This window comes from Phocoena sinus, chromosome 12 (assembly GCF_008692025.1).
Source record: "Phocoena sinus isolate mPhoSin1 chromosome 12, mPhoSin1.pri, whole genome shotgun sequence".
Classification (NCBI taxonomy): Eukaryota; Metazoa; Chordata; class Mammalia; order Artiodactyla; family Phocoenidae; genus Phocoena; species Phocoena sinus.
The window spans coordinates 22150099-22170225 of NC_045774.1; the positions used below are offsets into that span (position 1 = coordinate 22150099).

At 37.6% G+C, this 20127-nt stretch overlaps 1 protein-coding gene across 10 annotated transcripts in view; it reads right to left on the reverse strand.

Annotated features, from left to right (window-relative positions):
* Positions 1-1034: 1034 nt before the first annotated feature.
* The window catches only part of ADGRG6 (adhesion G protein-coupled receptor G6), a 138433-nt gene continuing 119340 nt past the window's right edge, over positions 1035-20127 (reverse strand). For 4 of the 10 annotated variants that reach the window (XM_032651253.1, XM_032651251.1, XM_032651254.1 and 1 more), the window contains 3 exons: positions 10343-10444; positions 9553-9705; positions 1036-3956 (listed from right to left, as the gene is read on the reverse strand). In XM_032651253.1, coding sequence (XP_032507144.1) covers positions 3781-3956; positions 9553-9705; positions 10343-10444 — 431 coding nt within the window. In that variant the 3' untranslated portion in view covers positions 1036-3780. The other 6 variants (XM_032651258.1, XM_032651257.1, XM_032651256.1 and 3 more) reach the window with 4 other exon arrangements.

The following is a 20127-nucleotide window of genomic DNA, read 5'->3' on the forward strand; positions in this document are numbered from 1 at the left end:
AGGGCTAACCCTGTCCCTGTAATTCTCATCATCCTCACCCTTGCACCTTCACATTTATTCTTATTTTTTCTCTAGGGAAGCATAAAAAGAAAACGGTTAAGTATTCTTCCTCCATATGAAGAGGGAGGGAAGGAAGAGAGAAAGGGAAGAAGTGAGAAAAGCAGGAAAGTTGGGGGGAGGTAGACAGAGAAAGGGAGGGAGGGGGACAGAAAGAGGGAGAGAGATTTAGTGCTTCTATACGAGAAAAATAGAATGTTACTCGACTGGAAACACGGGCATTCTTCCAAAACACGGTATTTACAAAGCCCAATTCCTTCAGATTTCAAACTACTACAAACACAGTTCAGCCTGCAAATCAAATAAGTGTTTCCCACCTACTTCTCACTGCTCCTCCCTCAGCTTTAACCTGCTGTATGTAACTGCAAATGAAGCTTCAGCAAACGTTTGCCTGTTTTCCTAACACGGCTTGGCCAGGAGTTGTGAATGTTGGCTCAGAAGACCTGAGTGAGCAGTGACCAGCCAACAAGCCTCACAGCTTAGCACTGGGTAGGGCCGTGAGCCAGAGTGGGCCTTGGCTCTCTGCAGAAGAGAGTTATCCTAACTAATCACAGCAAAAGGAAGGGAGGAGGTTCTGTTCTACTCATGCAAGTCAAGTTGGCTAAATTCTGTCATTTTCTAAGCCTCCCATAAATGTGAAAAAAAATATCCCATGACCTAACTTCTATGTAGTATTATTGATTTGTTTCCCTTTCAAGATGCTGAAGACTTCCCAAAAAGGAAACCTACATTACTTTTAATTTGCCACAGAGCTTGGCTTTGCATCAGTCATCTTAAGAAAATCCAAGAACTTCAAAATGCATTAATCCCCAGTGAACTGAATCTTTCTAAAATATTCATTTTTAGTGTTTTGGCAAAGTAGCCCCATGTCACTAGCTTAATTGCTGCCAGGTTATTTTCCAGTTGTCAAATAATCTTTTCCTATTTAAGAGTCAGAAATAAAAACATTCAGTCATAAAGGAATTGAACAATTTGGATCACAAACAACGTAAGTATTTATTTGAAAAACATTTTCTATTTAAGTAAAATGGCAAATCAGGTATAGTAGCTTCTTACTACTAATTCTAATTTGCACTCACAGTCACTTTTTATTCATCAAATTCAGAGATACTGCTACAGAAAACTATTTCACAAAGTATTTAGAAAAAAATATATACAGTCTCTCTGATAAAAAGTTAATTAAAAGAACAAAGCCAGGCAATATAAATGTAAGATATAAAACAAGCTCACATTTATAAACACAAATAAATAAATATATACAAAAGAGTCTACATCAACATTGAACAAATAAAAGCTTTACAATGCAAGTCATCGTGACAGCAATGGAAAATATCTCAGGATCTTAGAGTGACTCTAACATAATGTTAAAAAAAAGGAAAAAGAAGAAAATAAAAAACAACCAAAAATACCCCAGAGAGTCTAAATTGATATTATTCTCAAAGTTAAGCTCAACTAAATTTTGGCTCCACAGCTAAATTCCTGTGCTTCTGCTCTGATGCGGGGCTAGATGAAAGTGAGCACTACATGCGCAGAACGGAGGGTAGAATTTGACTCAGTCTTTTAAGTCCACTTGCAAATGTTTCTATTCAGCTGTTTATCCATTGTTTCTTTCCTTACCTGATAACTGGAAATTTATAAAGTGGAGCTGATATTGTTGTCAAATTTGAAAAAAAGAAAAAAAAAGTTTTCCCAGATCTGGATGAATACAAGTAGAAATCAAAGCTATTTTAAAAGCTATCTCTTAATTACTTTTAACTGAATAAGCACTTTGGGTAGAAATCTCACAGTCGAAAGCTAATTAAATTCTACCATCTCTAAGGCTTGGGGGAAAGTATATGAAGATTCAGTGACTATTTCAGGTTAATTTTCACCTAGATGTAACCTCTGCCCAAATAAGCAGCCTGTTAATATAGATGCCTAGAGAAAAGGACATGGCTCTACTGTAGGGTCTTGGTGACCTTAGATTTACTATCCTTTCCTACTACCTACACCCCTCCCCTGTGAAGGCCAAGCTGGGCAATGCTCCTGTCTTCCAGAACAGTGTTTCAGGATGCTACAAAATGGAACAGTATGAAAATCCATTATCATCCATTTAAGTCTGGCCAAAAGCTTCGTGATTGAAGATCAGCAAAAGCTGAGAGGCCCCTTGTTTGCTGCATAGCCTGAAAGCTTTCCTATGTTTCAGACTGAGCGCTACCTGCTTCCTGCACAGAGAGAAAGGTCCCCAGGTGCTCAGTCTGGTTTCTGCCTTTAAGCAGTTTGGTTCTGCCAGAATGTTTCATCTTCTCATCACTTAGGCTGCCACCTCCCAGAACCTGAAACATCTCAGATAACCCAGAGCAAATGTAAAGGTACAGCATGTACTGAGACCAATTTCTAAGAAACTGGATACGAGCCCATCATTTAAGAACAATTAAAATGTGGTCTCTTACACATTCACTAGCAAACATATTCCTCAGGATAGTTTGACAGTTAGGTTAAGCTGCTTAATATTATGCATGGCTTATGTGCAGAAACCTAACCCATAACTAACACCCCATCTGTCTTGCCAGACCTCCTCTGGCTCTTATAATCAGAGGACTTATGTACAAATAGTTTGCAGACTGGCAAGTGTAGACCCACACAATTATAAATTATTTGATTATGATAAGTCACCCACGTTAAGTCTCAGTTTATATTCTTTGGAACAAAACTCTGGAAAGAGGAAGTAAGAGGCTTTTCATTTGTGCAAATGGAAATGTCTTAAAAAGTCTCTGGAGCAAAGACAAGACCATAGAGTCTCAATGGTTGTTTTTCCCAAAAGGGAGAGACTACTGTACACGGCATGCCTAATGGAAATCCGCATTCCTCCCATGAGCCCGCAGCTCAATGTACAGTAGAGCAGCAAAAGCAGAGGTGTGAGAGGGGCATTCTTCAGCTCCTGGGAGCTCCACTCTAATGGAACAGCAACACTAAACTTGATTCAAATGTATAGGACTAGATTATAATTAATGATGATGCTTAAGCCTTGTGTCTTGAATAGGATAAGTGAAATAACATGGCCTCTTATTAACTAGGTCAAAATTTGGGGAATTCTTTCTTTCTTAAGCATGTTGTGGTCTTCAGGGTTAAACATCTGAGATAATATGAAAAAATTCCTTTCTAAACTTTGAGTCAGACATTAAATGCTCTTTTGTATCTGTGGTTGAAATTTCATTAAAAAAGAGGAAAGGCTAATGCATTCATAGAAACCAGCACTGAGATGGGACCTGTGGGCATCCAAGATAGTTATAAATATTAGTATGCTTTTGATTGTAGAGAAAGATGATGGAGCAAATGGCCATATCCAAATCTAATTATTATGTGGGGTGTGAATAAGCTCTAAACTAGGGCTTGTCCCAAGCTCGGCCTGTCCCTTGCCCTCTAATTTTAATATTCCACCCCACAGCCCAAGTTCTGATTGATCCATTCAATCATATAGTTAAACAAATCCTATCCCCTGTGGCTGCTGAGTCGTGCTGCTCTTAGTACTGAAGTTTAGTGATGGTGGAAACTCCCCCATGGAAGAAATACACTGAAAAGACAGATTTTGAATTTCACAAAAGCCTTCTTCACAAAACACATTCTTCATATATATGCAGTTACCTAGGTAATACCACGTTTACATCTGCTAGTCAAGAGTTTTCACAGCTTGCACATCTTCACGTTGCTGCAGACTGATGTCTCTTCCTTATATTGAAGATATTAAAACTTTGTGCTGTGGCTGAAGGTGTCTGACATGATAATATTTTTATAGAAATTATCTGAATGAGCATTGCAATAACCCTTGACCTTATCAATGACCTGATGGACAGGGATGATTGTTTGTTCTCCATCAGCAGGGGTCAGTTTTGATGAGGACTTGTCCATGGAAGCATTGTCTGCAAGAAATGATACAAGAAATGAGGCTGCAAGATGAGCTGGTGACATGCCTAAGGGCTACGGTTCTGGACGCTCTATTTTGCACATTAAAGAAGATCACAAAGGAAATGAAGCTCTGGTTCTTTCTCAGCTTAGGTAATAGGCAGCACTAAAATGTCATGTTTTTCATCTTCAAAGTGCATCCTTGCATATGAAAGAACGTTAATGTGCCTTCTAGTAATTTGTGTTGGGAGTTGTTTTAAGAAATATTCTTGTAAGTGGTATTTTTCAAAGAGCCAGTGAATAGAATAATCAGAAAATTGCTGCAAAAATATACGTGGCAAATCAATCAAACAAGGTAGTAACAGATTATATAACAAATGAATTAAAAGGTGCTGAAGTATCTGTGGAAGAAATGATATGATGTCTATGATGTGTTTTCAAAATAATACACGGAGGGGAAAATGGGTAGGTGGCTATGAGTTGATATGAACAAGGAGATTCATTATATTATCCTCTCTATTTTTCATATGCTTGACCCTTTTCATAATACAATTTTTAATAAAATATAATTTAAAGAATTTTGGAAAAGATAAATGAATACAAAAAACATAAAGGCTATTTTGAACACTTTTTCTCATGGAAAAAACCTGTGAAATGACTGCAATATAGAAAAAAGGTATCTTTTATTAATTATTTTTAAATTATAAAAATCAAAATTATCTTTATCAGAAATATTTTAAGTATATATTTTCTTTAACGATGCTACAGTTTCAGAATGATGTTATTGCTGGCAGCACTAATAGAGCAATTGATAGCAATAAAGGACTGCTAAATATATTTCTGTTCTGAATTTCCCAATATCACATATTTAAACATTATTTTCCTAGACCCAAAGCTTTCTAAAAGTGGTACAGCTAGTGCCCTGAAACTCAGCTAAGCACTAGTATCTACAAATACATACGGCTGTCTTCATGTATCTTGTAGGTATCTGCTTTCCACATTTTGGAGAAAAATGCTGTCTTAAAATTAACTACAGAGATTTCACATCAGTGAAAGAGCAAATGACCTTCTACAACGTCCTCAGTTCCGTACAGTTGTATCTTTTCTATTCACTGTGGAAGAGGCAAAAACTCTATCATGAAAACCTGCGTCTAGGAATCATGGCTGAAAAATTGGAATGTTCACTCTAGGTGTTTTATATTTTGAGTAAGTTTGACCCAGTAAGTGACATAACATTAAAAATCCTCAATAATTGGTAAAAGCCATCATCATTTTATCTGTTGTCTTTGGAAACGGCTCAGATTGTTCAAGTGTGGTCTTGGTGTTGGAGCAGACACTAAATAAAATGAAGGCTAAAATAGAAAATGGAGTGTCTATCCCACTAAAGGAAGCAAGAGAGAACAGATGGCCTTTGGGAAGAGTGGGCAGACCGAAGCATGGTGGAATGATTATGTCCCAGGACTGGTGAGAAAAAAACTCAGGGAGTCATTTTATACGGCCCCCTCCCCATTCGGCTCTCAGCAAGCTGATTGATTCTGTGCTTTCCTTCAGTTCATACGTTCACTAGCCATTGGTTTTCTGTTGGGAATTTTTCTATTGACTTAAATCTCAATAATGAACAATTTGTACTTGATGTTTTTAGAAAGCCACACATCCTCAAAGAAACTTCAAGGATACAATCACACTGCTTCGCTGACAACTTCCAGGGTCACATTCCTTTTAGAGATTTTGATCAGCTCCATTCCAAATACGTGACCCAATTTTCTGGGTCTTCACCGTCTAAGAAGGTAAAATTCTGAGCAAGATTTGTATTTCAATATATATGCTATTCTCAGTCCTCTGGGTAGCTATTATATTGTGGATAATATAGATTTTGATTATGGCTGCAAGTTTGAAAACCAGGGGCTAGGGAAATGAACTATTATTTCACCTATGCTTAAATTTCAAGCAGACAAAAGTCCTCAAAAAGCAGGCTTGGAATCGACAATTTCTCTTTTATGACTTCTGTGAATGTACTGTGACATATCCAGTAATTCATAAGAGCAGTGAAAAAGTAAAGAATTTCACTCTGTTCTATAACAAACCTCTCAAGTACTGCTTTTTTTTTTTTTCATTATTTTACCTGATAATGTGACCCACTAACTCCAGAGCATGGTACATTTCCTAGAAGGAGCGGCTTGCAGACACCCCCATGCAGAGAAGAGCCAGCACAGCACAGGACCATTTGAAATTTCAGAAATTCCAGCTCAATGCAGGAATTTCCTTGTGCTAGCTGAGAAGTATTGTAAAGAACAAGCAACTTTGCTGGTGCGGCAAGAGTCTTAGTTTAATCCATGCAAATATTCTCTTACTACCTTGCAAAAAATTCATGCATTCAAAGAAGTAATAAAAGTTTACCTGAATGATCCACTTTTGTTGAAGGAATGCTCTTAGAAGACATTATCTACACCATAAACATATGAATCAATGCCAAGAAATAAACCATCTAGATATCCATGATGCTATGCAGTGACTTTTTGCACACCTGAGTGACCCAAGAACTTCAGCAGTTTCACTGAGAACTGGCTAGCTCGCAGAAGACCGTTTGTACGTCAGCTGATTGGAAACCAGAATTTATTATACCGTGGAAGTAATGTCATACAGCTGACTACATCCTTATACTTGTTGACAAAAACTCATTTAACCCCAAGGATTTTAAAAGAAACAGAAAAACATTAATGAATTCTTAAAAAAAAAATACACAAGATTTTGAAATAGTTAAGTTTTCCTTAGGTACCCCCATTTCTGCAATTCATTTTATCTTCTAGTCAGTTTTCACCATGATGCTTACTATTTCCAAATATTTTAATACTTCCAAAATATCCTCTGTTCCAAATTATGTACTTTGTTATCTTCTTTCGCCTTTTAATAGTGGTTCTTTAGGCCAACTATTAGCTGTGTTAAGAGGAAAACAATTCAATTGGTCTAATTCCTATTCATTCACAACTGACTTACAATGCATTAAGTATTTGCATTTTAGAAGGGGAAACAAAATGAGTATCTGAGTTTAAGGCTGATTAAATAAAGTAAAAAGTTCACTTATTTTAAGTACAGTTGAGCCTTGAACAATGGCAAGGGTTAAGGGCACTGACCCTCCTGCACAGTTGAAAATCTGAGTATAATTTACAGTTGACCCTCTGTGTCTGAGGTTCCTCTGTAGCTACAGTTCTGTATCCACGTATTCAGCCAACTGCGGATCATGTACTACTAGTTGTTGTTTTTACTACTGAAAAAAGTCTGTGTTTAAGTGGACCCGTACAGTTCAAACCTGTGTTGTTCAAGAGTCAACTGTACAAGATATTTTGTGCCAGGGAACTACCAATTAGGTAGAATTATCTATCTCAGACTATATACCTGTTATTAATTTTCTTACACAGGTGTTTCGAGCAGGAGTGCACAGACCTCTTAATTTTAGGCAAAACTGTTTGTGTGCAGGACTCAAAGACTGCATTCAAAGGCTGGAAGAGGGTCCATAGCTTTTATTCAATTCCCCAGAATGTCCCTGACTCCAAGATACTTTAAAAACTGCTGTACTAAGCTGCTCCAAGTTTTCAGATCTTTCTTTACTTAACCTTGGAATTAAAAACCTCAGTAAACATTCATACTTTTTTTCCACAGTGCTATGTTGAATCCCAGGCAGTGGGGACCCTAGTGGCACAAGCAAGGACATGTGGAAGGATTCAAATGTACATACGGGTCATTTGAAATTCAAATGTTTGCAATGTGAAAATTTATAGACACATTACACAAATCACTCCCTGCTTGCAAAAAGCTAAATATGAATCATTCTGGTGCCATTCGCCTTTGCCTACATTAATTAGCTAAACAAATACAAAATTTAAAATTTATTTCCATTATCCTTTTAGAATCATCTTTAATTAGGAAAGTGCTGGATGCTGAGTGTTGAGAGCTGATTGCTCGAGGTTTAATTAGTATTTAAAAGTAGCATTTCTGTCATTTTCAATTGAAATTATTAAAGGATTACACCTTTTCACACTGCTCACTGGCTATCAAGGACTGCAAAATAGTCTTCGCAGGCTTATGTCATTTTATTTCACTTCACTTTGTTGTCCTTCATAGAAATTACAGTTTTGTTTTTTGCTTCCTTCTTTCATAAAGTATTTTTTTAACATCTGTATTGGAGTATAATTGCTTTACAATGTTGTGTTAGTTTCTGCTGTACAACAAAGTGAATCCGCTATACATATACAGATATTCCCCATATCTCCTCCCTCTTGCCTCTCCCTCCCACCCTCCCTATCCCACCCCTCTAGGTGGTCACAAAGCACCGAGCTGATCTCCCTGTGCTATGTGGCTGCTTCCCACTAGCTATCTATTTTACATTTGATAGTGTATATATGTCAATGCCACTCTCTCACTTCGTCCCAGCTTACCCTTCCCCCTCCCTGTGTCCTTGAGTCCATTCTCTACGTCTGTGTCTTTATTCCTGTCCTGCCCCTAGGTTCATCAGAATCTTTTTTTTCTTTTTTTAGATTCCATATATATGTGTTAGCATACGGTATCTGTTTTTCTCTTTCTGACTTAATCTCTCTGTATGACAGACTCTAGGTCCATCCACCTCACTACAAATAATTCAATTTCATTTTTTTTATGGCTGAGTAATATTATATTGTATATATGTGCCACATCTTCTTTATATTTTTTATAAATTATAGTTTTTATAAATTGAAGTTTTGTGGCAACCCTGTGTGGTCAGATGACGGGATAAGCATTTTTTTTAGCAATAAAGTACTTTTTAAAATTAAGGTGTGTACAGTTTTTGACATAATTGTATTGTACACTTAATAGACTGCAGTATAGTGTAAACATAATTTTTATAGGCACTGGGAAACCAAAAACGTTGTGTGACTCTATTGCAATACTCGCTTTATTATAGTGGTCTGAAACCAAATTCACAGTATGTCCAAGGTCTGCCTGTATTTGCACACTGTCTTCAGGATTGTTCACATACATGCTCAGTGTCAGAAAGTGTGATCATTGTAAATATCATGAAGATTCAGTAGATGAACAAAGACACGGTGTTTCTCACCATCCTGTATCACCTTCCAAGTATGATGCTCCCTACTTCATACTTAGTCAGTGATTTGAAGAGCAATTGCCAATAATTCTTCCAATGGTTAAGGACTTAGGTATTTTTTTCTTTTTTGACTGAGGAATAATTGACATATATCATTATATTAGTTTTAGGTGTACAACATTATGATTTTATATTTGTATATATTTCAAAGGACTTAAGTCTTAACTGTAACATGTAAGCTGGATGGTATTTCTTTTTGTTCCCATGCCAACTTGCCAAGTAACTTTCCTACTATGCTGAAATAATCTACAATTCAATTTCTGTATTTTTAAAATAAAAACACATAACTTTTTAAAACAAGGTACCATATCTTTTAAGGAAAATTAAGTTTTAAAGCAAATGAAATTACAAAAACATTCAGAGTTAATAATATTCTGGCAATATAGATTCAATTTTGGTTATAATATTTTTAAAAGAGACAAAATATTCACAAAGATGTCCCAGAGAACATCTTTACCATGGCCAGAATGACTCACCGGTGTGGCTATTCCTTTTGAAGTAGGTGGTAGAGCTGTATTTAGACTTGGATGTAAGGTAGGTTGAGTTAGAGCCAATGGAGCTTGAGGACAAAGATTTTCCTAGATTATCAGAACTTTTCTTGATGATATTGGTAGCTGTCTTACTCCAATCTGAAAGAAATGACATCTCTCCATGAGTCTGCTTTAGGGGGAATATACTCTGCCCTGAAGAATCATCACATTATTTAAGTAACTGATCCAGAGCGTTAGACGTTCTGACACCCTGGCAGTGACTCACACAAGAGACTGACATGTCAACAAGAACAACCTGAAGAAGCATAAAAGTTTCTTACTTTGACCCTATGTTTAAAATTATACTTAAATATATTAAGGGTGAGACGTAACCACTGGTGGTTAAAAAAAAAGTAATATTCTTTTTCCGGGATTTTTTATATTGAGAAAGATCTCTTTGCCTAATAATGTAATTAAAGACTTCAAAAATATGGAAAGGTATGTATGGTATAGTGGATATATGAGTTGTTAAATTAGACATGAAAACCTTGGGCAACTCACTTAACCTGTCTGGAATTCCTGCTCCTCCTTTGCAAAATAGGAAGGTCAGGCCTAGAGTCCTCAGATCTCTTGCAGTCCTAATAATCTAAGACTACAACTAAGCATCTTTATATACACTGCCTTTACAACTTGCTACCACTGGGACTGGGTTGCTCAGACCACAGAAAATCAAAATGACAAAGGTTTCTAACTACTCTCCGATGTAAGAAAAACGATCACCAACATGCTCCTTTACCTGAGTTGTCTGCTAATCGAAATCGACCACAGCAGAGGTGCCGTCTCCACTGCTTCTGAACATTCTCCTTCATAGCACAGTGGAAGATAAATATAAATAAGCCTGGGACGAAGGAAAATATAAACAATTAGGCCAAAGGACACATTTTAAAAGATAAACCTTACAAAACATACGGATTTATTTTAATTTAATTTTTTTTACATCCGAATCACTGAGAAACAGATCCTAAGGAATCTTTAGGTATGCAGTAGACGTTTTAATCCTTTAGAACAGAACACGGAGGATCAGATAAAACTAGAACGATTACATGGATCTAATTCTGTCTTTGTTTTGTTTGGTATTCGTTATGACTTAACCTAAAGACTAAGCTGAAATAGGCAATATTCAATTTAAGAGGCATTTATATTTCCCTTACATCTGTTTTAAAATTACGTGAAAACATTTCACAAAATTTAGAAAAAAAGAGAAAACTGAAAACATCCATGAGCTCATCATCTATTTCAACTTGTATATTCTAAGCTATTTTATGTAAGCATATTATTGTAAGTTTGGGCAATAGAAAAGTGGCATTTTTACAAGTCAAAAATGGGCCCAAATCAGCAAATTCATGTGGCTCCACCTGGCCTGCTTTAGTTTCTCAATACTTTAATGCAGAAATATTTCTGTATTGTCAAGTAGTCTTCATATTTAGTCACTCCCTGCATCTATCAAAAACTAATTGTGTCATTTGTGCTTTGGGAGCCAACCCCTTTTAACTTTTCAAGGAATTTGCTTCTGCCTTTTTATTCTCCCTTTGCTGCCTCAATTTCTCCCTCTATTCCTCCATACTTGGGTTATTCCCATTACTTACAAGCATATTCTAGTAACTCACTTTTTTAAGTAATCGAACAAAAAATTTCTCCTTTGAGCCCCAATCTTCTTCCAGCTTCCACTTCTTCATTCCCTTTCTCAATACAACGTGAAATGGTTAACTTTCGCCATCTCTACCTTTTCTCATTTCTTTTCTTCTCAACCTGCTCCAAATAGGTTACTATCCACAGCTACAAGGCCACTACAACTGCTCTTGTGAAGGTCACAGGGACTTCCCTATCGCTAGCTCAGTTTTCATTCTTGTTTTACTAGATCTCTGAACAGTATTCAACACAACTGACCATCTCTCATTTTTGAAATACATTCTTGGTACCACTTTCTCCTAGGCGTCTTCTTAATTTGCTCCCTGGTCTCTGTAGCACATCCCTCGGCTTTACTTTTAAAGGCTGACACATCCATGACTCGGCCCTGGATTTCCATCTTTTCTACAGCTACACTGTCCCAGTAGGTACTAATCATGCTGTATAAGTACCATACACTACTTTTTATATGTGCCCCCATTGCTTTCTCTCCCCACCACCACCACCAGGATTCCAACCCACACTGCTTGCAGGACACCTTCATTTGGCTGTATCTCCATTTTGTTGCATCTCACACCCCTGATATTCTAAACAGGAGTCTTCTTCATCATTACCCTCAAAGAAACACATCAAACTCATTTCTGCCCAATAATTTGAAGGCTCTTCCTTTAAAGCTTTCCCTAACAGGTTCTTACCTGTCATTCAGGCCTCAGATCAATTGTTAACTCCTCAAAAAGGCCATCATCAACTTTTTATTTTTATTTTTTATGCTTTAGATCACACCCTTGCACACACCTATTTTCGCTATAGCACAGATCATTACCTGATATTCTTGTATTCCTGATTTATTCATTTATTTCTTTGCTTAACTGTCTCTTGCTAGTAAATAATAAGCTCCAAGAGCACAGGGATGTTTGTCTATCCAGTGTTGTACTAACCATTCCCAGAATGATGCCAGGAACTAAGCGGGAACTCCATAAATGTTTGTTGAACGAATGAATAGTAACCATGATTAATCGCTCATCTATTCTACATGAGTTAATTGAATACTTACATGTACATCTGAATGCCTTAAATGTATTTAGGGGTAGGGGCTTACACTTACTTAGAAGGTGCTCTATAAATTCCTAATGAAGTTACTGGTTGAAAATCATTACATATGTTGACTCATAGAGGAATGCCATTATGAAAATACTAAATTTTGCTCACTGCTTTCGAATAGACAACTAGCCTATTAAAACATTCCTGGGAGGGGTTTCCCTGGTGGCGCAGTGGTTGAGAGTCCACCTGCCGATGCAGGGGACGTGGGTTCGTGCCCCGGTCCGGGAAGATCCCACATGCCGCGGAGCGGCTGGGCCTGTGAGCCATGGCCGCTGAGCCTGTGTGTCCGGAGCGAGGCCCGCATACCACAAAAAAAAAAAAAAAAAAAAAAAAATTCCTGGGAAATTCAAACACATTTACCTCTGAGAAGTATAAATAAGGCATTCAATGACCTAAGTAGTATTAGTAATCAGTAATAGTACCATTTTATTTATTATTATTACTATATAATTTTATACATATTTATTTAAGTAAAACACTTATTTTATTATTATATTACTAATAATACTTTATTAGTAATAAAATAATTAGTGAAGAAAATATATCCTAGTGACCTAGTTATTTGTCTAAGATGATATCAGATAGGAGAGGAGAGTTCTAATTTTAAAAGAAAGCTCTAATAAATAAATATGAATCAAATTTCATTCAGTCAGAAGATACACACCCACACACACCCCTCCTGAAAGGCCCTGTGCTGTGGACAAGGAGGGAAGCTAGGTTGGGGAGGGAGAGCTGGAGACAAGAAATCGACTTGCAGCCTGGCCTGGAGCTCGGACGTGACAGGTCTCAGAGTGGGAGAAAGACTTTGCTCCACACTCAAAACCCCTCAGAATCAGGACCTGCAGGTGGATCTACCTTCCCAGGGAGTACAGGATAGACACTGGGTTCGGACCCCATCTTCACACTCTGACTAAATCTGATTGCCTTTCAAAGCCTTCCTCACGGACAAACCCCCAATCCCTAACTTGCTTGCTAACACAGAAAATCCCTTTAATGAGCACACATGTTCTGTAACACGGGTAGTGTGAATACCCAAAGAATATATAAAATGTGGATGGGTTTCCCTTTGAGAATCTTTCAAGTCTTTAAGAGGTGGTGGCAGTTTCAGAGTAAAGAGAGCAGAAGGCATGGAAGCTTGAGGTGACGTCATCATAGGTTACAGATGAAGGAGTCTGTGGTTGGAGAAGGAATCCTTTGCCTTGGCTTGACTCTATTTTTGTGAACTGGGGCAGAATTTGCAGAATTTGTTGTTGGAGGTATTTTTGTCCTACAGCTGAAAATACAGCTAACCACATGTTTCTTAAACAATTGTTTAACAAACTCACGTATCAGAGCTGTAAAAGATTAAAAACTCCAATTAAGGACTTTGGTTCTAAGGCATCAATCCTGGCATTACTCGCTCTCGGGTCCCACACTGAGCAAATGATTTTTTTTTTAGCTGAGGCAGAAGTTGAACATTTCTAGATGTTGTTTCCCTTAACACTCAGAAGTTTTTATAAATGTCATATATATCGGAGGAAAAACTTCAGAGCATATGTCTGGTGTTTTGAGGACACTGGAAGAGACCTAGTTCTTGGATTTGCTCCTTTGGCCTTGCTGGGATATTAAGATGTGAATTATTTTGAGGCTCTGATGCTGACCACAGTCACATGGGAGTAGGTTAAAGCTAAGAAAAACTGACTTAATAAAACAATCTTTTAGATTGTGCAGTGCTGCTCTGTATCATAATTACATAGCATTAGATGACACGGCCTACTTTTAAGCAACCTGTAAATATACAGGCATCCACTAAGTTTAAGAGACACGTATATAAATTAGATTTAAAATCTGATACATCTCCTCTAAAATTATTTGATCGAAGTCATTTACATGCTCTGTCTCCCACTATGAGTTGTGATGCTATGGGACAAAAGCAGATAATAGGCGTGAGAAATTAGAATTCTCTGGAATAAATATATTTTAAAATTCCAAGGTATTATGCAGATTCTTTAGCCGTGAGGTATGTTTCCATTTTAAATTAGAATAGGATTCTCATAATAGGTTATTTTACTATTTGTAGTAACTAGCCCTTTTCACATGAATTTAAATCAGTCTGGCAATAAATATTACCCCAAGATTTTTTTAGGACAAAATATCCCTCTTAAGAGTTCAGCTGTGGGAAACGTGGAAGGTATCCACATCTGGAAGAGCACACATGCCGTATGGAAAGAAATTCTGAACACTGCAAGAAGGAGGAGTAGAAAATGCAGCAGGAGAGCCAAGGGCACTTGGAGGCCAAAGTGAAAAAACAGAGGGCTAGTCCCTCTTCAGTCTTGAGGGTTTTTTTTTTTTTTTTTTTCCATCTACTTACAGATTTTGGTGCCAGAGCAGCACTTAAAATCACAAAACTTTAAAGAGTTTTACATTGGCATCCAAGGGAATCTGTTTGATTCTAATCCCCAGCTCTGCTCTCTTTCAATGCTCATTTCGGTCAAATGTTTCCCCTTTGAGAATCTTTATATAAACCCACGCACCTCAAAGAGGCTCTTCATACCACCTGGAAAAATATGCTCTTCTAGTTTTTTGGAAAGCTGTGACCAGGGACCAGAATAATTGGTTTTTACTCCTCATAGCACCTTACAGCTTTATTTAACTGACCAAGGAGTAGGGAACATTGCCCATGAAAGCTGGACGCTAAAATGACTGAAAAGATAGAAATCAGAGGCAAAGTCACTGCTTCATCTTGACAGGCTTGTGCTAGTGTCACAATGGCCCTTTTGGGGTGAATTTTAGCCCAGAAAATGACCACTCTGATGAATGTAAGCCAGTTCCTTAGCAATGACTTCTTCAGGTTGATAACTGCTTGGATTCTTTATCTTACCCATACAAACCCAGATTTTATGCTAAAACAAGAAAAAAAAGTTAAACTTTCTTTAAATGAACAGATCCTAACCAGTTCTCTACCTGCTCATCCCTTGCCTTCCTTTAACCTCCATCTTTCACTAACCAGAGGTTTCTGCTCACTTTTAAAAATAACTTAGACCAATATATGAATTCAAGATATCTTAATTCTCAGCAAATCTTGCAAGTTTCTCAATTAAAATAAATGGCCTTTTCCATTGTGGTGGAGGAAGGGCCTTACAAGCATGTGGGAAAGAGGGCCTGTCTGTGAGTCCTGGTAGGAAGGAAAACATAAGGAATTCCACCTCACCAAGCCCTCCTAGAGAAGCACACCAGGGGCCAAGCCTGACTCAAAAAACAAGGAGAAGGGACACCCAAGAGGGTGCTCTAAACCTCTAAATGTGGAGTGAGAAACACTCTGAGAAATCTCGTCAAGTAGTGGGTTTGAAAAAAAAAAAAGCTTCCTTCTAAAGTACGGGCTTTATATCCAGACTGTATGGGCTTATGTTTAATCTTGGTCTTTACAAGAGCTATTTAACTATTTATTTAGGAAAAATAAAGATGTCCTTACATTCAATATTTTGGCTAGGAATTTGGCTCCCACATAGAATTCATTCTCTTAGGTTGAGTTTTGGCAGAAATACGTGGAGCAAATGTAAAACAAGTAGCCAAAAGGATCTCTAGCCCGATTATCAAAAGTTTTTAAAAAACTGCCCAGGGGCTTCCCTGGTGGCGCAGTGGTTGAGAGTCCGCCTGCCGATGCAGGGGACACGGGTTCGTGCCCTGGTCCGGGAAGATCCCACATGCCGCGGAGCGGCTGGGCCCGTGAGCCATGGCCGCTGAGCCTGTGCGTCCGGAGCCTGTACTCCGCAACGGGAGAGGCCACAACAGTGAGAGGCCTGCGTACTGCAAAAAAAAAAAAAAAAAAAAAAAAAAAAACTGCCCAGGAACAGCTTCCCTTGGATTTGAAAATAAATGCTATACTGTAAAATTCAGGGAAACATGTATTGTCATCCTTTTACTGGTCTACAAAACCACTTTCAAGAAGTCTGGTGAAGGAAAACAAAACAAAACAAACGCCTTAGGTGCTCATTTCCTAATGAGTTCTTTACCAGCTAAGGGCCATTGATGCTTTCAGCAAGGCTCATCATCAATACATTCTGACAAATGACCTAAGTTGATTTTTCTTACCCTGGATGATAAAGATCCAGAAACACAATGAAGGGGAAGACTGCAGATATAGATAACTTTTCAGACTGTGAGATGGAATCAATCAAGAATTAATCAAACAAGGTGTTTGGGCAAAAAAGGATACATGGTCTCGATAACTGATCTTTGACAAAAACGATCGAGATAACTTCTGAGCTTCCCAGCAAGCCTAAGTCCAAATCTTCCAACTGCTCATCTGTTTTGTTGTCACACAGACGTAGCCAGCTGGCTGCTGGACTGGGGAATCTCTAGAGTTTATGACTCTCTCTGGGAACCTCTTGAATCCTCCTTTCATTCGACAAGGTGCCCTTTAGAAAATTATTTCTCTGTGGCACAAAATGCTCTGCCAAAAGATGAGTAATTTATTTCCTTGCAGTGTGTAATGTCTCGGCCAACATGATGCCATTTCAGATGCTAACGGGTTTAAAGGTGGTTCATCTCTTTACCTTGGCGCCGATTCACCGTGTGTGTTATACGTGTGATTATGGCCCAGCTTAACCGTCAGGAGGCTCCTAACCCATAATTTTATTTAATTTTCTTAGTTTACCAATAGGATTAAAATAATAATGATAAATATATTTCTATAAATGGTTTTTGCTGAATAAGGGTAAGAGAGTAAATTTCCATTTATTCATTAAATGTACATTTATTAACAATTTTTTAAAAAGGACACAGAGACTCACTTCCTAGAAACTTTGAAATAAAAAGTTGAAAGGGCAGTAATTTATTTTATTTTTTTTGCTCATGCTTTGTCATCTAATAATGTGCTTTTCTGTTTTCATATATGCTATGCTATAAATATTACACTGATCTTAGGTAAGTCATTAACTCTTCTAAGCCTGTTTCTTCATCTGTAAAATGGAGCGAATACCCTTTTTCTTGGGTACCTACTTTTCAGATTTGCTACAAGAATTAGATCCCAGATGTTGTGTGAAAGGCTTTCTAAACCGCAATGCACTATGCAAATATGTTATTTCTGTTGCTCTGGGTATCTTAATGTTACTGAATGAATTAATGGCATACATGACCTCTGAGTAGACTGATGATACCCTTCTGTGTTCGCCATTGCAGCTTCTATTTGCACAACCATATGCTGCATGGTATTATGCGGTCATATATACGTACAGAAGATGGGCTGATTACCCCCAAAACAATCAATATTGTTTCACGTGCATGGAAAACTAAAGTTGAAGATTAAGCTCTCAGTATGGGGCTAAACTTTAGATCCTGATGAACTGTCAAGAGTTAAACCTCTCTATATATTGGAGAAACCTAATCTAATCAAAAATGTCAAATACTTTTGTACGGTAATGAAAAAAATATACATTCCGAAATACTGTTCATCATTTGTATACTAAGCAACAATGTGTACAGGCTGCATCTCAGAGCAATAAATCAATCCTGCAAACACATCAATATCGCCAAGGGACACAGATGCCCAAGAGGACTCTGGCCAAGATCTTCTCAGCAACCAGAGAACTGCCTTTTACTTCTTTAGGATGAATTACATTATATTTCTTGAAGTACAGGCTAATGTTCTCAGGCATGTGAATTATGATGTACTTTCATCAAACATCTGTTCTCTTTTGAATAGCAATTTGTATACCATATAATTTTCTCAAGTTGTATTCTTTAGAAAAAACTAAAATTTCTAATAAAATGATTTGTCACTTTCATCCTGGGAAAGCAGCAAAGGTAGTAAAAGGAGTTAGAAACATAATTGTGCCTCGTTAAGAGAAGGTATGTTTATCTTTTCACCTTAGAATTAAAAATTCAGTGAAATGATTAATATATAACAATCAAATGAAGTAGGTAAGAAAAGAGAACAAAGCAATATACGGTGGAAAATTAGAAAATAATAAACTTGGTTTAAGCCTGGATTTGAGTGACTTCATTTGCTTATTCAAGTAGGTAAAATTTTAGTTAGAGCCACACAGACTATAAGAATTTGATCATATCCAGTTACCATGATTTTTTGGAATTAAATTGTATAATTATAAGTGTACCTAAAAAATAAAAATTCATATAAAAATAAAAATACATATTGAAAATAAACAAAAATAAATCATCTAAAATAAAAATACATATATAAACTTTAATATATAAGCTATACAAATATATGAGGACTGACATAGTTATACATGTATATGTCTTTGTACACACACACATACATACATACATGTATTCCTAAGAATCCTGAAAGATAAAATGGATTTTTAACATCTTTGAACAAAATCTTTAAAGACATACACAAAAGTGAAAAGAAATCTGTTAGCAAAAGCCACTCCTCTGATACACATGCCCTGACACCACTGCTCAAACACATCTTGTCCTCACAGGTCCCACCTCTGTAACACTACAGGGTGACTTGTGACCTTGCTGATTTTAAGATGTTCAATTATAAGCCAAATCTGAGAAGATTAAAATTTACTTTGGCATAGTTGTAGGTTTCAGAATATTGCATTACATTATAAACCTTTAGCCACTGCTAATTCTTATAATGACAGGCGTCAGTTCACTACAATATCGCATTAACATGAAGCTTTCTTATCCCAATCGCTGCAGAAAAATAAGAGTTTAATGACCAAGCCAACGATAAGTGTTTTGCAGTAGCACACTTTCTAAATTTCTCTTGACTCTGCTCATGTATCTCTAGCTCCCCCATTCCCACCATAGTCTAAAACACCTTACCTTACCTGGACCATTGCAATAGCCTCTCATCTACAGTCTCTATTGGGCTGCTCTAATCCATTCTCTACATTATGTCCAGCTTCATCTTTACAAAATGTACATCTGCTCATATCATTCCACAGGCCTAAAACCTTTCAAGGACTTCCAATTGCCCTTATGAAGATCAAAACAGAGAGCCTCCTGGTCTAGCCTTTGCCTCCCTTTTGTGTCACACCCACTGCTCTGTCACTCTCCTGCTCTTTCTGGGTTCTCAGCTTATATGGTCTTTCTTTTAATGCCTTGAGTATGTGCTATAATCACCAACTACGGCAAATTTTTTGCACACGAAGTGCCCTCTACCTGAAACAGTTTTCCCTCACTCCTACTCCCACCTTTCACCTAGTTAATTCTTATTGATCCTTCAGATTTCGGCTTAGACATCATGTCTTCTGTCATGTGCACTCTCAACACCACCATGTACACTTTACACAGTGACATATTGGATTAACCTTAGTCTCTCCTACTACAATATAAGCTCCATGAGACAAAGGGATCAGGTCATGTTTTTTTTGCTGGAATAAAGAATACTAGAAAGAAGTCGACACAACGTAGTTCGCCTAAGTTCAACATGCATTCACCGAATTGTTTCTTTAAACTGTCTAAATTCTACATGCTTCTCTTAATAAAGCATATACCTTTAACAACCAAGTCTCTCATGGAAGGTTCTGAAAATGATGCAAATAAAAACCATTAAATGGGGCTTCCCTGGTGGCGCAGTGGTTGAGAGTCCGCCTGCCGATGCAGGGGACACGGGTTCGTGCCCCGGTCTGGGGAGATCCCACATGCCGCGGAGCGGCTGGGCCCGTGAGCCATGGCCGCTGAGCCTGCGCGTCCGGAGCCTGTCCTCCGCAACGGGAGAGGCCACGACAGTGAGAGGCCCGCGTAACGCAAAAAAAAAAAAAAAAAAAAAAAAAAAAACCATTAAATGGCTTTCCATAGTGTCCTCTGAAGCTTCTGTACAAGGCTGGCCAGTAA